Source organism: Colius striatus, chromosome 2 (genome assembly GCF_028858725.1).
Source record: "Colius striatus isolate bColStr4 chromosome 2, bColStr4.1.hap1, whole genome shotgun sequence".
NCBI lineage: Eukaryota > Metazoa > Chordata > Aves > Coliiformes > Coliidae > Colius > Colius striatus.
The window spans coordinates 8,550,586-8,567,838 of record NC_084760.1 but is presented as its reverse complement, the minus strand read 5'-3'; the positions used below and the strand labels follow the sequence as shown (position 1 = coordinate 8,567,838).

General features: G+C 44.2%; 1 protein-coding gene across 1 annotated transcript in view; it reads right to left on the bottom strand.

Moving 5' to 3' along the window:
• The window catches only part of MDN1 (midasin AAA ATPase 1), a 116,142-nt gene that overhangs the window by 20,742 nt on the left and 78,147 nt on the right, over nucleotides 1–17,253 (bottom strand). The window contains exons 69-85 of the mRNA XM_061989428.1: nucleotides 16,570–16,694; nucleotides 15,139–15,285; nucleotides 13,662–13,771; nucleotides 13,232–13,305; nucleotides 12,569–12,764; nucleotides 10,497–10,656; nucleotides 10,184–10,330; nucleotides 8,903–9,023; nucleotides 7,917–8,022; nucleotides 6,575–6,690; nucleotides 4,217–4,696; nucleotides 2,863–3,089; nucleotides 2,346–2,492; nucleotides 1,945–2,117; nucleotides 740–901; nucleotides 473–610; nucleotides 120–261 (exon numbers count right to left, since the gene is read on the bottom strand). Coding sequence (XP_061845412.1) covers nucleotides 120–261; nucleotides 473–610; nucleotides 740–901; nucleotides 1,945–2,117; nucleotides 2,346–2,492; nucleotides 2,863–3,089; nucleotides 4,217–4,696; nucleotides 6,575–6,690; nucleotides 7,917–8,022; nucleotides 8,903–9,023; nucleotides 10,184–10,330; nucleotides 10,497–10,656; nucleotides 12,569–12,764; nucleotides 13,232–13,305; nucleotides 13,662–13,771; nucleotides 15,139–15,285; nucleotides 16,570–16,694 — 2,771 coding nt within the window. The remainder of the gene's footprint in view (nucleotides 1–119; nucleotides 262–472; nucleotides 611–739; nucleotides 902–1,944; nucleotides 2,118–2,345; nucleotides 2,493–2,862; nucleotides 3,090–4,216; nucleotides 4,697–6,574; nucleotides 6,691–7,916; nucleotides 8,023–8,902; nucleotides 9,024–10,183; nucleotides 10,331–10,496; nucleotides 10,657–12,568; nucleotides 12,765–13,231; nucleotides 13,306–13,661; nucleotides 13,772–15,138; nucleotides 15,286–16,569; nucleotides 16,695–17,253) is intronic.

The following is a 17,253-nucleotide window of genomic DNA, read 5'->3' as shown; positions in this document are numbered from 1 at the left end:
CATTCCAATGGCACTATTGTTGTTAACAGTGACTTCATGAACATGCTTCATTACACAGAAGCATCATTCTTGACTGATCTGGAGTACATCTTATATTTGCCTCAGTGGAAGGACCAAACCTTTTTTCTCCTGTTCTCCATCATGCACTTTCCCTTCAAAGTCTTCTGACATCTCAATTGCATTGTCTTCTCCTTCAATGTCTGGTTTAGAATCTGGATCCTCTTTCTCCTTCTCTTCACCCTTTCGAAAACTGTCTTCTATCTGCATTACAAAGCCAAAACTTACAACAGATCTTGCCTAAATATTAAAGCTTATTCAAAGCACCACAACAATATTTATAAGCTTATATGCAAAGAGATAAAAGCCAACAGAATCAGAAGCCTGAAGGACACTTGATGTAAACTTTTACTTGTATTTCAAGGGTTCTTTTCAGTTTTGCTTGAATTAAACAAGACCAGTCCCAAACACTTGCCTGATCTTCGCTTTCTATTTTGTCACTCACGTCCTTCTTGCCTTCCCCATCTCCAATACCACCATCCTCATAATCATGAAACTGTGTTGCTCCCTCTCCAGCTTCATCTTCAAGTAATTCCTTTGGCAGACAAAACCCCTACGAAGACACACACAAACTCACTTTCTGTGGTTTTAAGTACATCTTTCAGCTTAGTTTCTACTGAAGACCTCTGCATGCACTCAGTATCAGTGGGTATATGGTGGCATTTAACCTCTAATAACGTACCTTTTGAGCAAGTTCTGTGAAAATGCTAGTTAGAACAGAGAGCAGTTTTCCAGTGCTCCTGTGAGATGCCAATGAAACAGTGAGGTAGAACAGGATAAGGTCTGAATACTTGCAGAGCATGGGCTTTAGACGCACCAGCAAACAGCAGGACTGGTTGAAGAACTGCAGTTAAAAATCAAAGAACAGCTGTCAAACATGATCTTGTACATACTGAGATTCACCTCAGAGAGGGTGATGACAGAGATTGAAAACTGATGCTCAAACCAGAAACACAGGTGGTTGAATTTAAATACACTTTTTTTCAAGTTTCCAGGGCTTTCTCTTAGATTTTCACAAAAAAATCAAAGCTTTTTCTTCTTACTAAAGGAAGAGGGAAAAGGGACCTGGGGGTGCTGGTGGGCAGCTGGATGAGCATGGGCCAGCAATGTGTCCTGATGGCCAAGAAGGCCAATGGCATTCTGGGGTGTATTAGAAGGACTGTGGGCTGTAGGTGGAGAGAGGTTCTCCTTCCCCTTTACTCTGCCCTCATGAGACCACATCTGGAATCTTGTGTCCAGTTCTGGGCCCCTCAGTTCAAGAAGGACAGGGAGCTGCTGGAGAGAGTTCAGCACAGGGCCACAAAGATGATGGAGTGGAGCATCTCCCTTCTGATAAAAGGTTGAGGGAGCTGGGGCTCTTTAGCTTGGATGAGACTGAGGGGTGACTTCATTCATGGTTACAAATACCTAAAGAGTGGGTGTCAGGAGGATGGAGCCAGGCTGTTCTCAGTGATGGCCAATGATAGGACAAGGGGTAATGGGTACAGGCTGGAACAGAAGAGGTTCCAACAAACACAAGGAAGACTTTCTTCCCTGTTGAGGTGAGGGAGCACTGGCACAGGCTGCCCAGATGGGTTGTGGAGTCTCCTTCTCTGGAGACATTCAAACCCATCCGGCTGAGTTCCTGTGTGACCTACTCTGGGTGGTCCTGCTCTGGCAGGGGGGTTGCACTGGATGAGCTTTTGTGGTCCCTTCCAGCCCTTGAGATTCTGTGATCTGGCTTTTTCACTGCAGAAGAGTATCTATACTTGGCTATAATTTCTCATATGCTTCCAGTTCTAAGATACTGAGCAGTAAGAAGCAATGCATGTTCAAGCACCAAAGTTCAGAATTCCAAACCTTTTGAGACCCTCTAAAGTCAGAAACTCTTGGGAAGAGCAATTTTACCTTATGTTTATCTGAAGTGTAATCTTCCCTGTAAGATTTCAGGTTCTCCAGGAGTTCTGAAACCGCTAAAACTGCTTTCTGCACATGCAAAGAATCCAAATCAGCAGACAGATCTTCATCCAAGAGCTTAGTTATATGTCCTGCTTTGATCACGTCAAACGAGGCTTCATCCTCTTTGTTTGAAAGACATTAAAAAATCCAACCAGAAACCAGTCACATTCCAGAAGTGTTACAACAGGCAATGCAGAAATACTCATCCTATCTGTTCAAATAGCCAACTTCTACTAAAACAGAAACTCCCTTGTGCATTGGTACCTCCACCAGACACACAGTTAAGAAATTACTAGGTTTGCATGGTTCAAAACTCTGCTCTTCCCCCTGAAGTAAATGAACAAACTTACCATTTTCCTCTGGAGATTTTTCTTCCTCTCTTCCATCTTCCTGTTTTCTCTCCACTAAACACTGGATGGCATACAGAACAACACGGATAACAGCTTCCACTTTTGCTGAGAAGTGCTCCACAAACTCTTCATCCGACCGTTGATTTCCTTTTGAACCACACCACAGCCAGTTTTAGGCAGAAGCACATTAAATACATGCTACTTGTGTTTCTCCTATGCAACCAGCATGATAAACACTAGGTACTTTTTCACCACAGAGCTATACCAAAATTTCCTTGCTCATCCTAATTTACAACTCTGGTGTACGATCTGGCATCAACAGTGACTAAGGGGAGGAAAAAACCCACCCAAACATTACTGCACAGCTTAAATCTAGACTAAATGTTGCAAGTCTGACTTTCATCCAGTGTTTCTGGATGTCTGAATGAACAAGAAACCATCTTCTGCAATAATCAGCCGAAAGAATTCTTGTGTCTTTATCTAAATTACAAATCAGGCAGAGAGTAATTGACCTTACCACTGCAATCAGACATGGAAGCAAGCAGCTGCGTTCTCCAGGCTACGAATTCTGCAGATGTATTATTAACCTCTTCCTGCATGTACCTTAGGCATTTGATCAAGGCCATCTGATTTGCAGCTTGCCTGTCTTCCCCATTTGGAAGAAATAGGGACTCCATGCCTTGTAGCTGAGCTGAGACTTCCATCAAACAACTCATAGCTGAGGTGCAAACTTCAAAATCTCTCCTGCAACAAAAAATACCATAATACTGAAAGAAGAACCAACACTTCAATGTAAGATTAAACCTTTTCTTGGGGCAGGAATGAGGACAAGGAGGCTGATTTCCATCTTCAACTAAATAAATAAGACTGATAAAACAAATAGATGTGCTAATTATACTCACACTGTTTGCAGCCAAGAGAAAAATCATAGAATCACAGAATGGTAGGGTTAAAAGGGACCTTTAGAGATCATCTAGTCCAACCCCCCTGAAGAAGCAGGTTCACCTAGATCAGGTCACATAGGAACATGTCTAAATCGGTCTTGAAGACCTCCAAGGAAGGAGCCTCCACAACCCCTCTGGGGAGCCTGTGCCAGGGCTCCTTCACCTCAACACTGAAAGAGTTTTTCCTTATGTTTAAGGGGAACTTTTTGTGTTCCAGCTTCATCCCATTATCCCTTGCCCTGTTACTAGCTACTATAGAAAAAAGTGCTGTCCCAACCTCCTGACACCCACCCTTTAGAGATTTATAAATATTCATGAGATCCCCTCTCAGTCTCCTCCAGACTAAACAGCCCCAGTTCCTGCAGCCTTTCCTCATATGGAAGATGTTCCAGTCCCCTGATCATCTTGGTGGCCCTGTGCTGAACTCAGTGCCCTGTCCCTCTTGAGCTGGGGAGCCCAGAACCAGACACAGGGCTCCAGATGAGGCCTCACCAGGGCAGAGTAGAGAGGGAGCAGAACCTCCCTTGACCTGCTGCCCACACTCTTCTTGATGCATCCCAAGATGCCACTTACTATTAATTAGGTCACAGATTTTGAAATAAAGATTTTCTTCATTAAATTGATATTTGAAATTGATCTTATTAATTAAGGAGCAATGGGGATAAAGTCCCAGGAGACCCAAGATGAACTGAGATGCTGAGATGGACCAGTTTTTTTCTGATTTGCCAGAGGAGTGGGAGAAGACACGTATTTTTGTTCAAGAAAAAAAGCCTGGCATTGCATTTAGCAATAAAAACAAACAGAAGCGAGATTCAAGAGCACCTGAACACATTCTTCAGGATACACATAAGCAAACAGGCTGACTTCACACAGAGTACATCAACTGACAATATGAGGGATTCCATTTTATGCATGTGTAGAACTCACCAGGAATACAACATGGTTTCACATGACTGTTGTCTTATTTTGTCCACTTCTGCTTTCCTCGCCTTCACGTTTGCCAGCGTTGCAGTCAATTGTGTGGCCACCTGCAGCCATAATTGATCCTTATTTCTCATCCTGGGTCCGGGAGGCAGTTGCTCAACTGCTACTGGAGTCAGGTATTTTAGCTCTGAGGGAATTAGGTCAGGTAGTCCTGTACAAACACTTCCCATTTCAGGTCCTGAACCCTGAAAAATGTTTGTTTTGACATCTGTCCTTTCATAGTCATTGTGCTTTGTTAACTCTTCTTTTGGGCAGCACTGGATAAACCAAGACAACTCCTCCAGAACCATCACACACTGCATGGAAAGTTGCTGTAGCTTGTCAGTCCAGTGTTGAATACTGTCTTGAGGAGGAAATGCCACATGATATTCTCTGTCAGCAGTTAACCTAGAATCGATCTCTTGGATACAGCTCAGGAGGTTGCTGGTTAAGAAGAAAGAAGGAAAAGTTACCATCTCAAAGTTTTATGTGGTTGTCCTGGTTTAGCAAGGAGCTTTTGGTTGGTAACAGGGGGAGGGGGTTGCAGTGAAGACCCAATAAAGAGTTTTTGGACTCTCCCCCGGCTCCTGGGTTCACACCCACCTCCAGCCCGGCTGGGCCAATCTGGCACCTCTGCCATCACTATTTAGGGACAGGAATTTGAAGTGCTGGCAGGAGGTGTGAGAGTGATACAAGATGGAGGTGACCACACGGACCCCACAGCCAGAGAAGGAGGAAGGAAGAAGGAGCACCAGACCAGAGACCCCTCTGCAAGCCATGGCGAGAATGCAGCTGTGCCCCTGCAAGCCATGCAGGGCCATGGCAGGACTGAGAGCCACCAGCAGCTCCGTGTGAGTGAGCCCGGATGGGCGAGGGACTGTGTGGGGAGACGGCCATGGCCCAGGCCGTGCTGGAGCCTGCGGGCCCAGAGCAGCCCCACACGAGAGGCAGAGAGGAGCTGCAGCCTTTGGGATCAATGCGCGTGGGAGCAGCCCGGGCAGGGCTGTGTGTGTGTGAGGGACCCCATGCACTTGCAGGGAGGGCTGGTGCTGAGCCCACCTGTCCTGAGGAGGGACAAATGGCAGAAGCCATCAGGAACAGACTGACTGAAACCCCCACTCCCTGCGCCCTCCCCATTCAGCGGGGGAGGAGGTAAAAACACCGGGATCAGGGCTCTGAGCCCAGGAAGAGGGGAGGGGTGGTTAGAAGGTGGTCTTAAAGGGCTGGTTGTGCTCTTCATCGTTGTACCACTCTGTGTTGTTTTATTTTGGTTATGTTTTGGGGTTTAAGGTTATGCTTTAGTTCATGTTGCATTATATTATTCTGTTTCCTTCCCCAAGCCCAGTAGCCTGGGCTGTTTTGTCCTGAACCTTAAGTGGCAATTAAGCTCTCCCTGCCCTTTGGCAATCATCAGGTCTTTGGTACTTGAGGTAAATCATGGTCTTTTGTTCCCTGATGAGCCTAAACCAGGACAGTGGTACTTCCCTTTAAAATGCTCAGCCTTTGGGCTAAGTGATAAAAGCTCTAGGTAACATGAACTCAGGGGACTCAAATTTTCTGGAGAAAATGATCTTCTCTTGAAAAGAAAATAAAAAAAAATCTGTTTAATTATTGAATTTGGCTTTCCATTGTAAATGTTTTGACTTGTCCTGAACACAGGCCTTAGAGCTCTGAGAGTCTACACCATGTTTTCAAAGAATGAATTTCAGGCCAGGAGTTTATGAATTTTCTTCCCTTACAAAACCAAATGAAACACACCCTCACTCTCTGAAGTGCTGCAAAATAGGCAGCTCACAGCAAATGATCAATCTGATTTGCAATGAAAAGTCACAGCAATACTTTTCCTTTCACAGTTTTGACCACAAGGTCTAGTATCTCCCACTTTTCTAGAACTTTTCTTTGTAAGCTGTTGAGGTTTCTTCATAACAGCACAAAGTGACACTCAGATCACGTACTTGCTAAAAATCAAGATAACAACTTCAGCACAGCCAAAATCAACTGAGGTCAATACCACACAAGAGAGATTTGACAGTCTAAGTTTAACTTAATCACTAACTACAGTAATTTAATGGGTTTCATGTATGCCTAACTTCTTTTTCCCAAGTTACTTTGATTCCATCCTACTGGCTGCAGTGACAGGGTAAACAACACCTGACCCACCTCCTGATCTTTTGTATTTAGGCTTAATTGAGGGAAGAAGAGAAATGGGGAAGCAGGGGGAAATACATTTATTTCCTTCTACCTTATTTCCCATTTTTCTCCAATGAAAAGCTTCCTGTCAAACTCCTTGCCAACACAGAAGTGTGAGCAAGTGGAAGATACCTCAGTAAGATCCACTGTTCTGTCAACGCAGTAAGAGAGCGTCTCTGCCTGACGAGCATCTGCATGAGGTGTGCAGTGAACCCTTTGCATCGTTCAATGCTACCCAGGCCAATATCCTAAAGAGAACAGACACAGTACAAATGGGACGGAACACTCAGATGAATAAGCACACACCAGTAATCCTGTGCCTCCATTTTGTGTCACTGTGCAAAAGGCTGAAAGGGTTTGGTTTAATTGAATGAGTTTTAACATGCACACAAAAAAAACCCCAGTTATTACAGTATCACAGAATCTCCAGGGTTGGAAGGGACATAGAGTTGTGATCAATGAGGCAGGATCTAGTTAGAAGCCTGTGTCTAGTGGAGTCCCGCAGGGGTCAGTGCTGGGACCAGTACTATTCCATATATTCATTAATGACCTTGATGAGGGAACAGAGGCACTGTCAGCAAGTTTGCTGAGGATACTAAACTGGGGACAGTGGCTGACACACCAGAGGCTGTGCTGCCATTCAACCAGACCTCGGAAATGAGCAAATGAGCAATGAGGGGTTGGACGGGACCTTTAGAGATCATCTAGTCCAACCCTCCTGCAGAAGCAGGGTCACCTAGATCAGGTCACACAGGAATGTATTCAGGTGGGTCTTGAAGACCTCCAATGAAGGAGCCTCCACACCCTCCCTGGGCAGCCTGTGCCAGGGCTCCCTCACCTCAACACTGACATAGTTCTTCCTTATGTTTCAATGGAACTTTTTGTGTTCCAGCTTCATCTCATTACCCCTTGTCCTGTTGCTAGATATCATCGAAAAAAGGGATGTCCCAACCTCCTAACACCCACCCTTTAGATATTTATAAATGTTAATGAGATTCTCCCTCAGTCTCCTCTTTTCAGACTAAACAGCCCCAGTTCCTGCAACCTTTCCTCATAAGGAAGATGTTCCAGTCCCCTGATCATCTTGGTGCCCCTGTGCTGGCCTCTCCCCAGCACTTCCCTGTCCCTCTTGAGCTGGGGAACCCAGAACTGGACACAGGACTCCAGATGAGGCCTCACCAGGACAGAGGAGAGGGGGAGAAGAACCTCCCTTGACCTGCTGCCCACACTCTTCTTGATGCATCCCAGGCTGCCATTGGCCTTCTTGGCCACGAGGGCACATTGCTGCCTCACGTTCAGTTTATTATCAACCAGCACTCCCAGGTCTCTCTCTGCAGAGCTGCTCTCCAGCAGGTCAATTCCCAGTCTGTACTGGTGAACTCATATCACTTTTTTACTACTAGAAGATTTCAGTCCAAGCTGGTAAAATAAAGTTAAAATATAAACCCTTGTTCTGCTCACTGTGGTGTTTTACCTTAGCAGGTGCCAATAATGCTGTCTGAAGTCTAGAGAGGCGTGCAAGCGACCGATAGAAATACTTCTGGCATCCATCCCAGGCAGAAGAAATCTCTGTCAGCAACCTGACAGAGCACAAAAAAAAGTCTGATATTAGAAAGGTATACAATTTCAGTACCTCAGCACACTGGAACCACCAGGTCAGCTCTTCAACCTCACATATTTGCTTACTGTTTGTTATTTTGAAAATGCATCAATGTCAGCATCCATTTTCTTCTCCACAAGTCTTCTAGTCTTGGTTTTTAAAGTAAACTCTAAACAAGCCCTAAGCAACAGCAGCTAAATCTCTATCTTTAAATATCAATTAAAACTTCAATAGTGCTTTTTAAATGTTATTCCCCCCACACAGCTAAATCCAGCTTGATAGGGAAGCCTTTATTTTGGCCTTGATGGAGAATATCACAAACTAAACCCTTATAACTGAGGGGGATGATAATCAGCAATGTCTCAGTGACAAAAATCACTTTGCTACCAGAAAGACAACAGAGAAGCATCTGAAAGAACATCTGTCCTCTAGGTATGTTTCTCATTTTGAAGCTTATGTATTTTCTCCTGAATTCCCATTATTCAATAAAGACAAAGCAATTAAGTAATCCCTGTAAATTACAACTTGTCTTTAATGAATTCATTAGCAGTCTACATCCTAACACGATGCCAGTAAAGCATCCCAGGCAAAGCTGAAGCTTAACTCAGGGAAACAATAAAACTGAGGGCAGAGCTGTCAAAAAGCGCAAACTGAAACCAAACCCAAACCCTTGCTCAGTTGTAGGTGCAAAACCTTTTACCCATGAGATATTCAAACTGAGCAACGGGAGGAAGGGAATATGTGATACCTTACATGAATTACAAGTCCAGAAATTCCAGTCTAAATCCACACACAATCAAATTCTATGTGTGAGAGCTGCAGGTCATACAAGCTAAGGGTTAGAAACACCGTGTACATACATGTCATCCAGTCCATGTGCCCCTGCAGCCAGGGCACTACTCATGTCCAGCGGATGTAAGTAGAGGACTTCATGATAGTCTTTTGAACGGGCCCAAGCAAGACCTTTCCTGTATGACAAACCTGGAATGACAGTTGAACACACATCCTTTGACGTTCTCACACGGTTGGTGTTAAGATATAAAAGCTACTGATGAGTAAGGGGGGAAATGATGGGGTTCTCCCTGCACCCCCCCCCCATAAAATAGTTCTTTGTGGCATCAGCACTTGCCTAGAACCTTAATTTCTGCTTCCACTGTATTTTATCTCCTCATTGTTGAGTATAAAGTGGATCTGAATAAAGCCATGAAACTGAGTGCCTTGTGCTTCACGCCCCAAGCTTGTAGCATTGCCTGGGATTGTTGTGACCTAAGTGCAGGACCTAAGTGCACTTGGCCCTTGTTGAACCTCATGCGATTGGCCTGGGGCCATTGATCCAGCCTGTTCAGGTCCCTCTCAAGAGCCTTCCTGCCCTCAAGCAGGTCTATGCTCCCACCCAGCTTGGTGTCATCAGCAAATTTACTGAGGGTGCACTCAATCCCCTCATCCAGATCATTGATAAAGAACAGAACAGGCCCCAGCACAGAGCCCTGGGGAACACCACTGGTGATCGGACACCAACGGGATTTAACTCCATTCACCAGCACTCTCTGGGCCTGAACATCCAGACAGTTTTCCACCCATCTCAGTCAGAGTAGGTCCATCCAAGCCATGGGGAGCCAGTTTCTCCAGGAGGGTGCTGTGGGAGACTGTGTCAAAGGCCTTACTAAAGCCTACAAAGACTACATCCATAGCCTTTCCCTCATCCACTGTCAGTGGATGCTGTCAGTCAGCTGTTTACTTAACAAGACTGGTTTCTAACAAGACTGCTGCTTTCTAAACCACTCAGTGATTAAGAACAGTTGATAAAGAATTCAATGTAACACCAAAGGAAAAGGCAATGATTAATAGCTCCTTTACCATAAGGCTAGCAAGGGGAGCAATGGAGACTGGGCTCTGAACAGGGTGCCTCCAACAATCCCCATCAATAGACCATTCAAGTCTCCATGGCTCAACCACTCCTCTGCCAGTCTGATCTCTGCCAGTTGGCAGTTGACAGGTGGGGTCTCATTCTACTAACTTTTAATTTCAGTTCTGAAATAGCAGAAGGTTAATTTCAGATCAGAGAATATGTACAAGATAACGAACCTCCCTCTCAAGAACTTTGTCCTTTTAAACCAAATACATGTTTAGTCAAACCTCACCTGTTTTAGCAAGGCTTTTAAAGAGATCCGACAAAGCCCGTTGCTTTTGCATCTGAATATGCTTTGCCTCCGATTTCTGCTTCTCCTTATCTGCTGTCTGATCAAATGTTAAGTTTTGCAGTTCAACTACAGAAACAATGACACCACCTGTATAGAAAACAGCAGGGAAATGTGAGAGATGTGAGAATTTAACGTACACAAAGTAGCCACAAGAAGTAGTTCTGGGAAGGGAATTATGTATCTGTTCTTGTCCTGATTTGTTCCATGTATGTTAGAAGACAGTTATGGTATGGAAATCACAAGAATACTTTACCTGTAAACTGGTCAAGATTATCCACGAGGCTTAAGAATGAATTCTTTTCTGTAACTGTTGTACACATTTTCTTCATCTTTTTGGTAAGCTTTGGCAGACGATACTGAAGAGATTCTGTATGAAATGTGATGCCACCCTGACATGCTTCTGGGAGTGCCCTCTGAGAAAAAAGGAAAGGAAATTATACACACATACTGTAAATGGTCAAATAAGATAACTTTAAGTTGCTGCACAAACAAGGGCTAGATTCTGCATTCACTGAAACCCCAAAACACACCTACCTGATCCTTTGAACAGTTCAGCACCCACACTTGAAGAAAATTACAGTATGTGCAAGTCAGGCATACATTATTTTTGAAAACAGCCAAACAAATGGAAGATTATAGAATCATAGAATGGTAGGGGCTGGAAGGGACCTTTAGAGATCATCTAGTCCAGCTCCCTTGCTCAAGCAGGTTCACCTAGATCAGGTCGCGTAGGAACATGTCCAGGCAGGTCTTGAAGACCCCCAAGGAAGGTATCTCCACACCCTCCCTGGGCAGCCTGTGCCAGGGCTCCCTCACCTCAACACTAACATAATTTTTCCTTATGTTTAAATGGAACTTTTTTTGTTCCAGCTTCATCTCATTACCCCTTGTCCTGTTGCTAGCTGCTATAGAAAAAAGGAATGTCCCAACCTCCTGACACCCACCCTTTAGATACTTATAAATGTTAATAAGATCCCCCTCTCAGTCTCCTCTTCTCCAGACTGAACAGCCCCAGTTCCTGCAGCCTTTCCTCGTATGAAAGATGTTCCAGTCCCCTGATCATCTTGGTGGCCCTGTACTGGACTCTCTCCAGCAGTTCTCTGTCCCTCTTGAGCTGAGGAGCCCAGAAAAGATGCTACATTCCTACTCTCTCAGGTGTCTGTCACTACCTCTTTCAGAGAGAGCTCACTGCTTCAGGTCAGCTTCCTCAGCCTGTCAAGCTCAAAGGTACATTAACCTAAAGGACTAATGCCCTCAGGGTGTTAGGTAAGAACACCATCACCACTAGGCATAAACTTAACTGCCTTGCAAAAGGACAACAAATAAGTAACACAATCCCCCAGCAGGTCCAAAGCTAATCTCAGTTTTAGTTTCTGAAAACAACATGAATGAAAACAACATGAAAGTGCAATGAGTCAAGGCAACAACCCTGTTAACTATCAGCAAGAGGCTCACAAACAAACCAACCCCACAACCAAGCCCGGTGGATTTGCATCAGATTTCTGCCTCCTCCCTCTACCTTCCTGACTGTCACAGGACAAGAGAAAGATCAGCCACCTTTCTGGTTTGAAGAAACTGAACAAAGCCTTGGAAACTGACAGTAATTGAGCATCTCCTACTCCCCTCTCCAAATTCCGATGAGTTATGATTGTCTCCTTGCATCTTACTAATAAAACATAATAGGTGAGAACAGGAATCTATTTCAGGAAGGAAATTAGTTAACTCTGTGAGCTGGACAACTTACAGACACACTAAAGTGTGGAACAGGATTTACCACACACCCAAGGCCAATGTTCACAGCACACACTCTGCCAGCCAACAGTGAGCGTATGACAGTGTTGTACATTCCTCTGTCAGCATTCAAGCTCCAAGTCATTTTACATTTAATCAGAGCTTATATACACACAAATCCCACAGCTACCTGATTTGCCTGAGTCCTTGTTTAGGAAATGCAAATAAAAGTAACAATAATTTGTCCATGTAATATGGACACTCTCAGTCCATATTATAGCATTAGTAGGGAAGTAACTAATTGTTGCAGACAACACACAAGCAACTTGGAGAAGAAAAGTGTAACTACCACCATCTCTATATTAGAGCACAGATATTGTGCCAAATCAACACAGAACACACTTGTCTGCTGCATTCCCACCCATCTGCAGTGCTTCCTAACACTAAACACAAGTAAAACCAAAAAGCTGGTGATATATTCAACAGATTTGACACTCTTACATAAGATTTCTCTGCATAAATCAGTAAAAAGTAACATATAGATGAGGAGAGAGAAAATACCCTTGCCACACTTTGAATATAGAATACAGTCACCTTGGCAACATCTGTTCTAGCAGACAGAACTTTTCTTAACGTGTTGTTCAGCCTCTGAATGCTGGTCTCTCTGTTATCAGATTCTTCATGCTTTTGCAAGCAGTCCAGCTGCTCTTCCTTACCCATTTCCACCAAGGCAGGCTGACATGGCTCATCCAAAACAACTTCAAACTTCTTCATGAATTTGAAGAGGGTCCTAAAATTACCAAAGGGAAGTGAAAAATGGTGCTGGGTTTCATATGATCTTAAAAATCTCTCAGCTGGTGGAAATAAGTGTTTCCACCATGTTATGAGCAGAAGAAACGTCCCTGAATTCAAATCTAACACTATAAGCACCCATAAGGAATGTTCCAAATATGGAATCACAGACTCATAGAGTTGTTTTGGCTGGGAGAGACCTTTAAGCTCATGAAGTGCAGCCTTTGTCCCAGCCCTAACAAACACTAGACCATTTCCCTCAGTGCAACATTCACTCATCTCTGAAACCCCTTCAGGGATGGTGACTCCAGTGCCTCCCTGGGCAGCCCCTTCCAAAGCCTGACAACCCTTGCAGCAAAAAAATTCCTCCTCACATCCAGCCTGAACCTCCCTTGGTGCAACTTGAGGCTGTTTCCTCTTGTTCTATTGCCTGTCACTAGGCAGAACCCCCAAGCTCCGAGTTACCTGCGTATTTTTTCCACAGATTGTTTTATAGCCCAGAAGCTGACATCATTCCACTTGGAAATTTTCACAAATTCCTATCAGGAAAACAAACAATCAGTGGGATTCCTTATATAAATACAATCAAGTACTTGCATATAACAGATGACCTCTGAAGCTGATCAGCTACGATGACCTGGCAGCCTTAAATTCCTGGGTAAACTCAAGTCTTAAATTCTACTGGGTAGAAACCTCCATGGCTAAATGGGACTGAACAAACATTAAAGACTTTAACCAAACCCCTGCCCCAAAAATAAGTTCTTGCCAAAGAAAATGTGAAGTATAGCAGTGATTCCAAAGGCCAGCAGAGCTACTATACACATATTCAAACCATATCTGCTCCACTGCTACTTCGATTAGATCAACATATTGTCTGAACGAAGGTTCCTTTTACCTTAAGTTCCTTTTCTATAGGTTGTCGAAGTTCAGTGATTCTGGCTTCAACACACTCTGAAAACTGCTTATAGTAATTGTACAGATTCCACAGGATGCTGCAGAGAACGTCTGGAAGGGACAGACAACAACAAGCTTCTTTTAAAACAACATGCTCTACAGTACCAAGGGGAGAAATGCATCCCCTTTTTTTGGCAATCATGAAACTCAGCAACACTAAAAGATAGGATGAACTTTGCCATGCAAACTCAGTGCAGTCAGTTTGGGCAGTGCCCAGGCTACAGGTACAGCTTCTGTAAAAACCTGCTAGAAGCTTCTCCCATGTCCAACAGAGGCAATGCCAGACAGCTCCAAGGCACACCTGCTGCTGGCCAAGGCTGAGCCCATCAGCAATGGTGGCAATGCCTCTGGGATTTAAGAAGGGGAAAAAGCTGCTGTGTGACAGCACCTGCAGGTGGAGAGTGAGAATATATGAGAGCAACAGCTCTGCAAATGCTAAGGTCAGTAAAGAAGGAAGGGAGGAGGTGCTCCAGGTGCCAGAGCAGAGACTCCCCTGTGCCCTGTGGTGAGGACCATGGTGAGGCAGCTGTGCCCCTGCAGCCCATGGAGGCCATGAGGGAGCAGAGACCCACTTGCAGCCTGTGGAGGAGCCCATGCCAGAGCGAGTGGATGCCTGAAGGAGGCTGTGACTCTGTGGGAAGCTCACCCTGGAGCAAGTTCCTGGCAAGACCTGTGAATCTATGGAGCCCATGCTGGAGCAGGTTTGCTGGCAGGACTTGTGGCCTCATTGAGGGACCCACACTGGAGAAGTCTGATCCTGAAGGACTGCACCCTGTGGGAAGGACCCATGCTGGAGGCATTTCATGAAGAACCATAGCTGGTGGGAAGGACCCACATTGGAGAAGCTTGTGAGGGACTGTCTCCCATGAGAGGGACCCCACAGTGCAGCAGTGGGAAGTGTGAGGAGGCCTCCCCCTGAGAAGCAGCAGCAGGAAAGTCCATCTGTAATGAACTGACCACAACCCCCATCCCCTGTGCCACCACGAGGGAAGATGGAGAGAAAATCATGAGTGGAGTTAAGCCTGGGAAGGTGATGTTTTAAGATCTGGTTTTATTTCTCACTACTCTGCTTTGATTCATAACAAATCAGTTTCCCCAAGTTGAGTCTGTTTCGCCTGTGATGGTAATTGCTGAGTGATCTCCCTGTCCTTGCCTCAACTGACAAACCTTTTGTTATACTTTTTCTCCCCTGTACAGCTGAGGAGAGTGATAGAGCAGCTTTGGTGGGCACCTGGCATTCAGCCAGGGTCAACCAACAGGGTAAACCTTTACCAACATGGACTCTTCACCAACGGGAGAATACCAGCAGCACAGGCTTGTTGCATTTAAAAGCTTAGTAATCTGTTTCCAAACTCTTGAATGCCTGATGGTCAGGTTGCTGCAAAGAAGACTCAACACATGTAATGCCAACAACTTACCTTTTTCAGCTACTTGAGGCATCAGCAGGACATGACAGTGGAAAACCAGTAGTGCTTGAAGTCGTGCATCAAACTCTCCCAGTGTAGACCCTTCAATGAAAGCTTGTAGTGTGCTGACCAGTGCTTTCAGATCCATCTGCTCAGCTTCTGAACATTGCAACAGAAATTTAGAAGGAAAGTGAGAGAAAACAAACACCACTCTACATGAAAATTATTGTCTACTCTGTGTAAACTTCCAAGTAAATATCAGATGGCTATTAAGAAAGGTTAACAGAAAATGGGAGAGTGACTAGGAGTGGGGGGAAATCACAGAATGTTAAGGGTTGGAAGGGACCTCAAAAGATCATCTAAGTCCTACTCCCTGCCAGATCAGGACCACCTAGAGTAGGTCACACAGGAACTCATCCAGGTGGGTCTGAATGTCTCCAGAGAAGGAGACTCCACATCCATTTGGGCAGCACCTTCCAGTTCTGATTTAATAATAAGTAAAACCAACAAACAACACACTGGAAGGAAGGAGAGAACAATAAGGAGGAGGGCAGATAGATGTCCAATTTCAGAATTCAAGTATTTCAAAGAATACTTGCTACTCTCTGTGAATTAATGCCTTTTTTAGTCATAATGATCCACACTACACATTAGTCACTGCCGGTTCCTTAACTCCTCAAAATCATGAGGACACAAATAGATCTTACAACAATCTGGTAGACAATAGAGTGTCTTTAGAGGATTACCTATGGGAGACAACAAGCTGTCCACTTGGAGATGCAGAATAACTCAAGGCTCTGAAGCTCACCGAGTGCATTAATTACTTGTGAGATTGAAAGAACGCTGCCTCATGCCAGAGGATGCCACTTTCATCTTTACTATTTCATCACATTTTGGGGAGGTAAGAGACTTAAGAGCTATGTTCTTTCCCCTGTTTTATGTAAAGTGAACCCCTGCAGACAGATTTGCTAAGGACACTGTGTACCAAAACATACATAACTAAGAACTCTTTAGGCTTTGTACAGAATGTTTAAAGTAATTCAGATGGGATCTGAATTATGCTTTGTGCAGTTAAGAAACAAATGAGGTGTTTTTTCCAGCTGCAGATGGAGACTTCCTACCCTCCAAATCTATCCTCAATGTGTATATGCACACAATATACTACAGTTCTGCTTTCTTTTACATACTCTTTACACACATCTTTTCTTTACACAGCCCCCAATGTTAGCCCTATGAGAGAAACGGGTGGTTCCAGAAATGAATACCAAGCAAAGTTCACTCCATATAGAAGATCCTATACAGTCATGGAATGTATTGTAGGGGCAAAGAGTACAAGGATAACACCTGAAATTGCATTGTCAAACTCTGGCATTTAAGACCTTAATCATGCATTCTCAGCACCTGCTGAACTGTATCATGAAACCATGCAAAGACAGAACTTACCTTCTGTGCTTGCCTCTGTCTGTTCTTGAACATACTTCTCAATCATCTGATAGATGGAGAACCAGTGCTTTGTGGATTTCTCTACGTACTGCTTCATAATATTGTCCAGACTTACTGACCAGCAACTGGAAACAATAAGAGGAGAGAGAGAAAATACTGTGGGTAGTTGAGGCTCCAAAATACCACAAATTTTAGTACAAAGGGAGAAAAAAGGAAAATGTCAAAGGATGAAATAATCTGCACATATGCTTAAGATATATATGATCAATTCTTGAGCATCCCTGCTTTGTCACTATGATTAAATGTGAGAGAAGAAATGCAGGAACTAGGAAACAAAAATTAGTCAGAGCCAGGTTCAAAACTTGTACAAAACTGGAGGCACACTCCTGGAATTCCTGCTCATCCCCATACTGTGGATATAACATTTTACATGGACAGATTTTACCTTTTACAGGAGAATGGACAATAGTTTTTCAGGAAAATCTAATGAGGGTTGTTATAAATAGACAAAAAACTCCAGTCTTAGTAAGCCCTAGGATGGAAATAGGACAACACTGGAAAAATTAGAGAGGTACAGAATAGTAGAGGTTGGAAAGGACCTCTAAAGATCTAGTCCAAACCCCTGCTAAAGTAGATCCATCACTGTGTTGATCTGTCCTATTTCTATTGCCCCCGAGGCACACA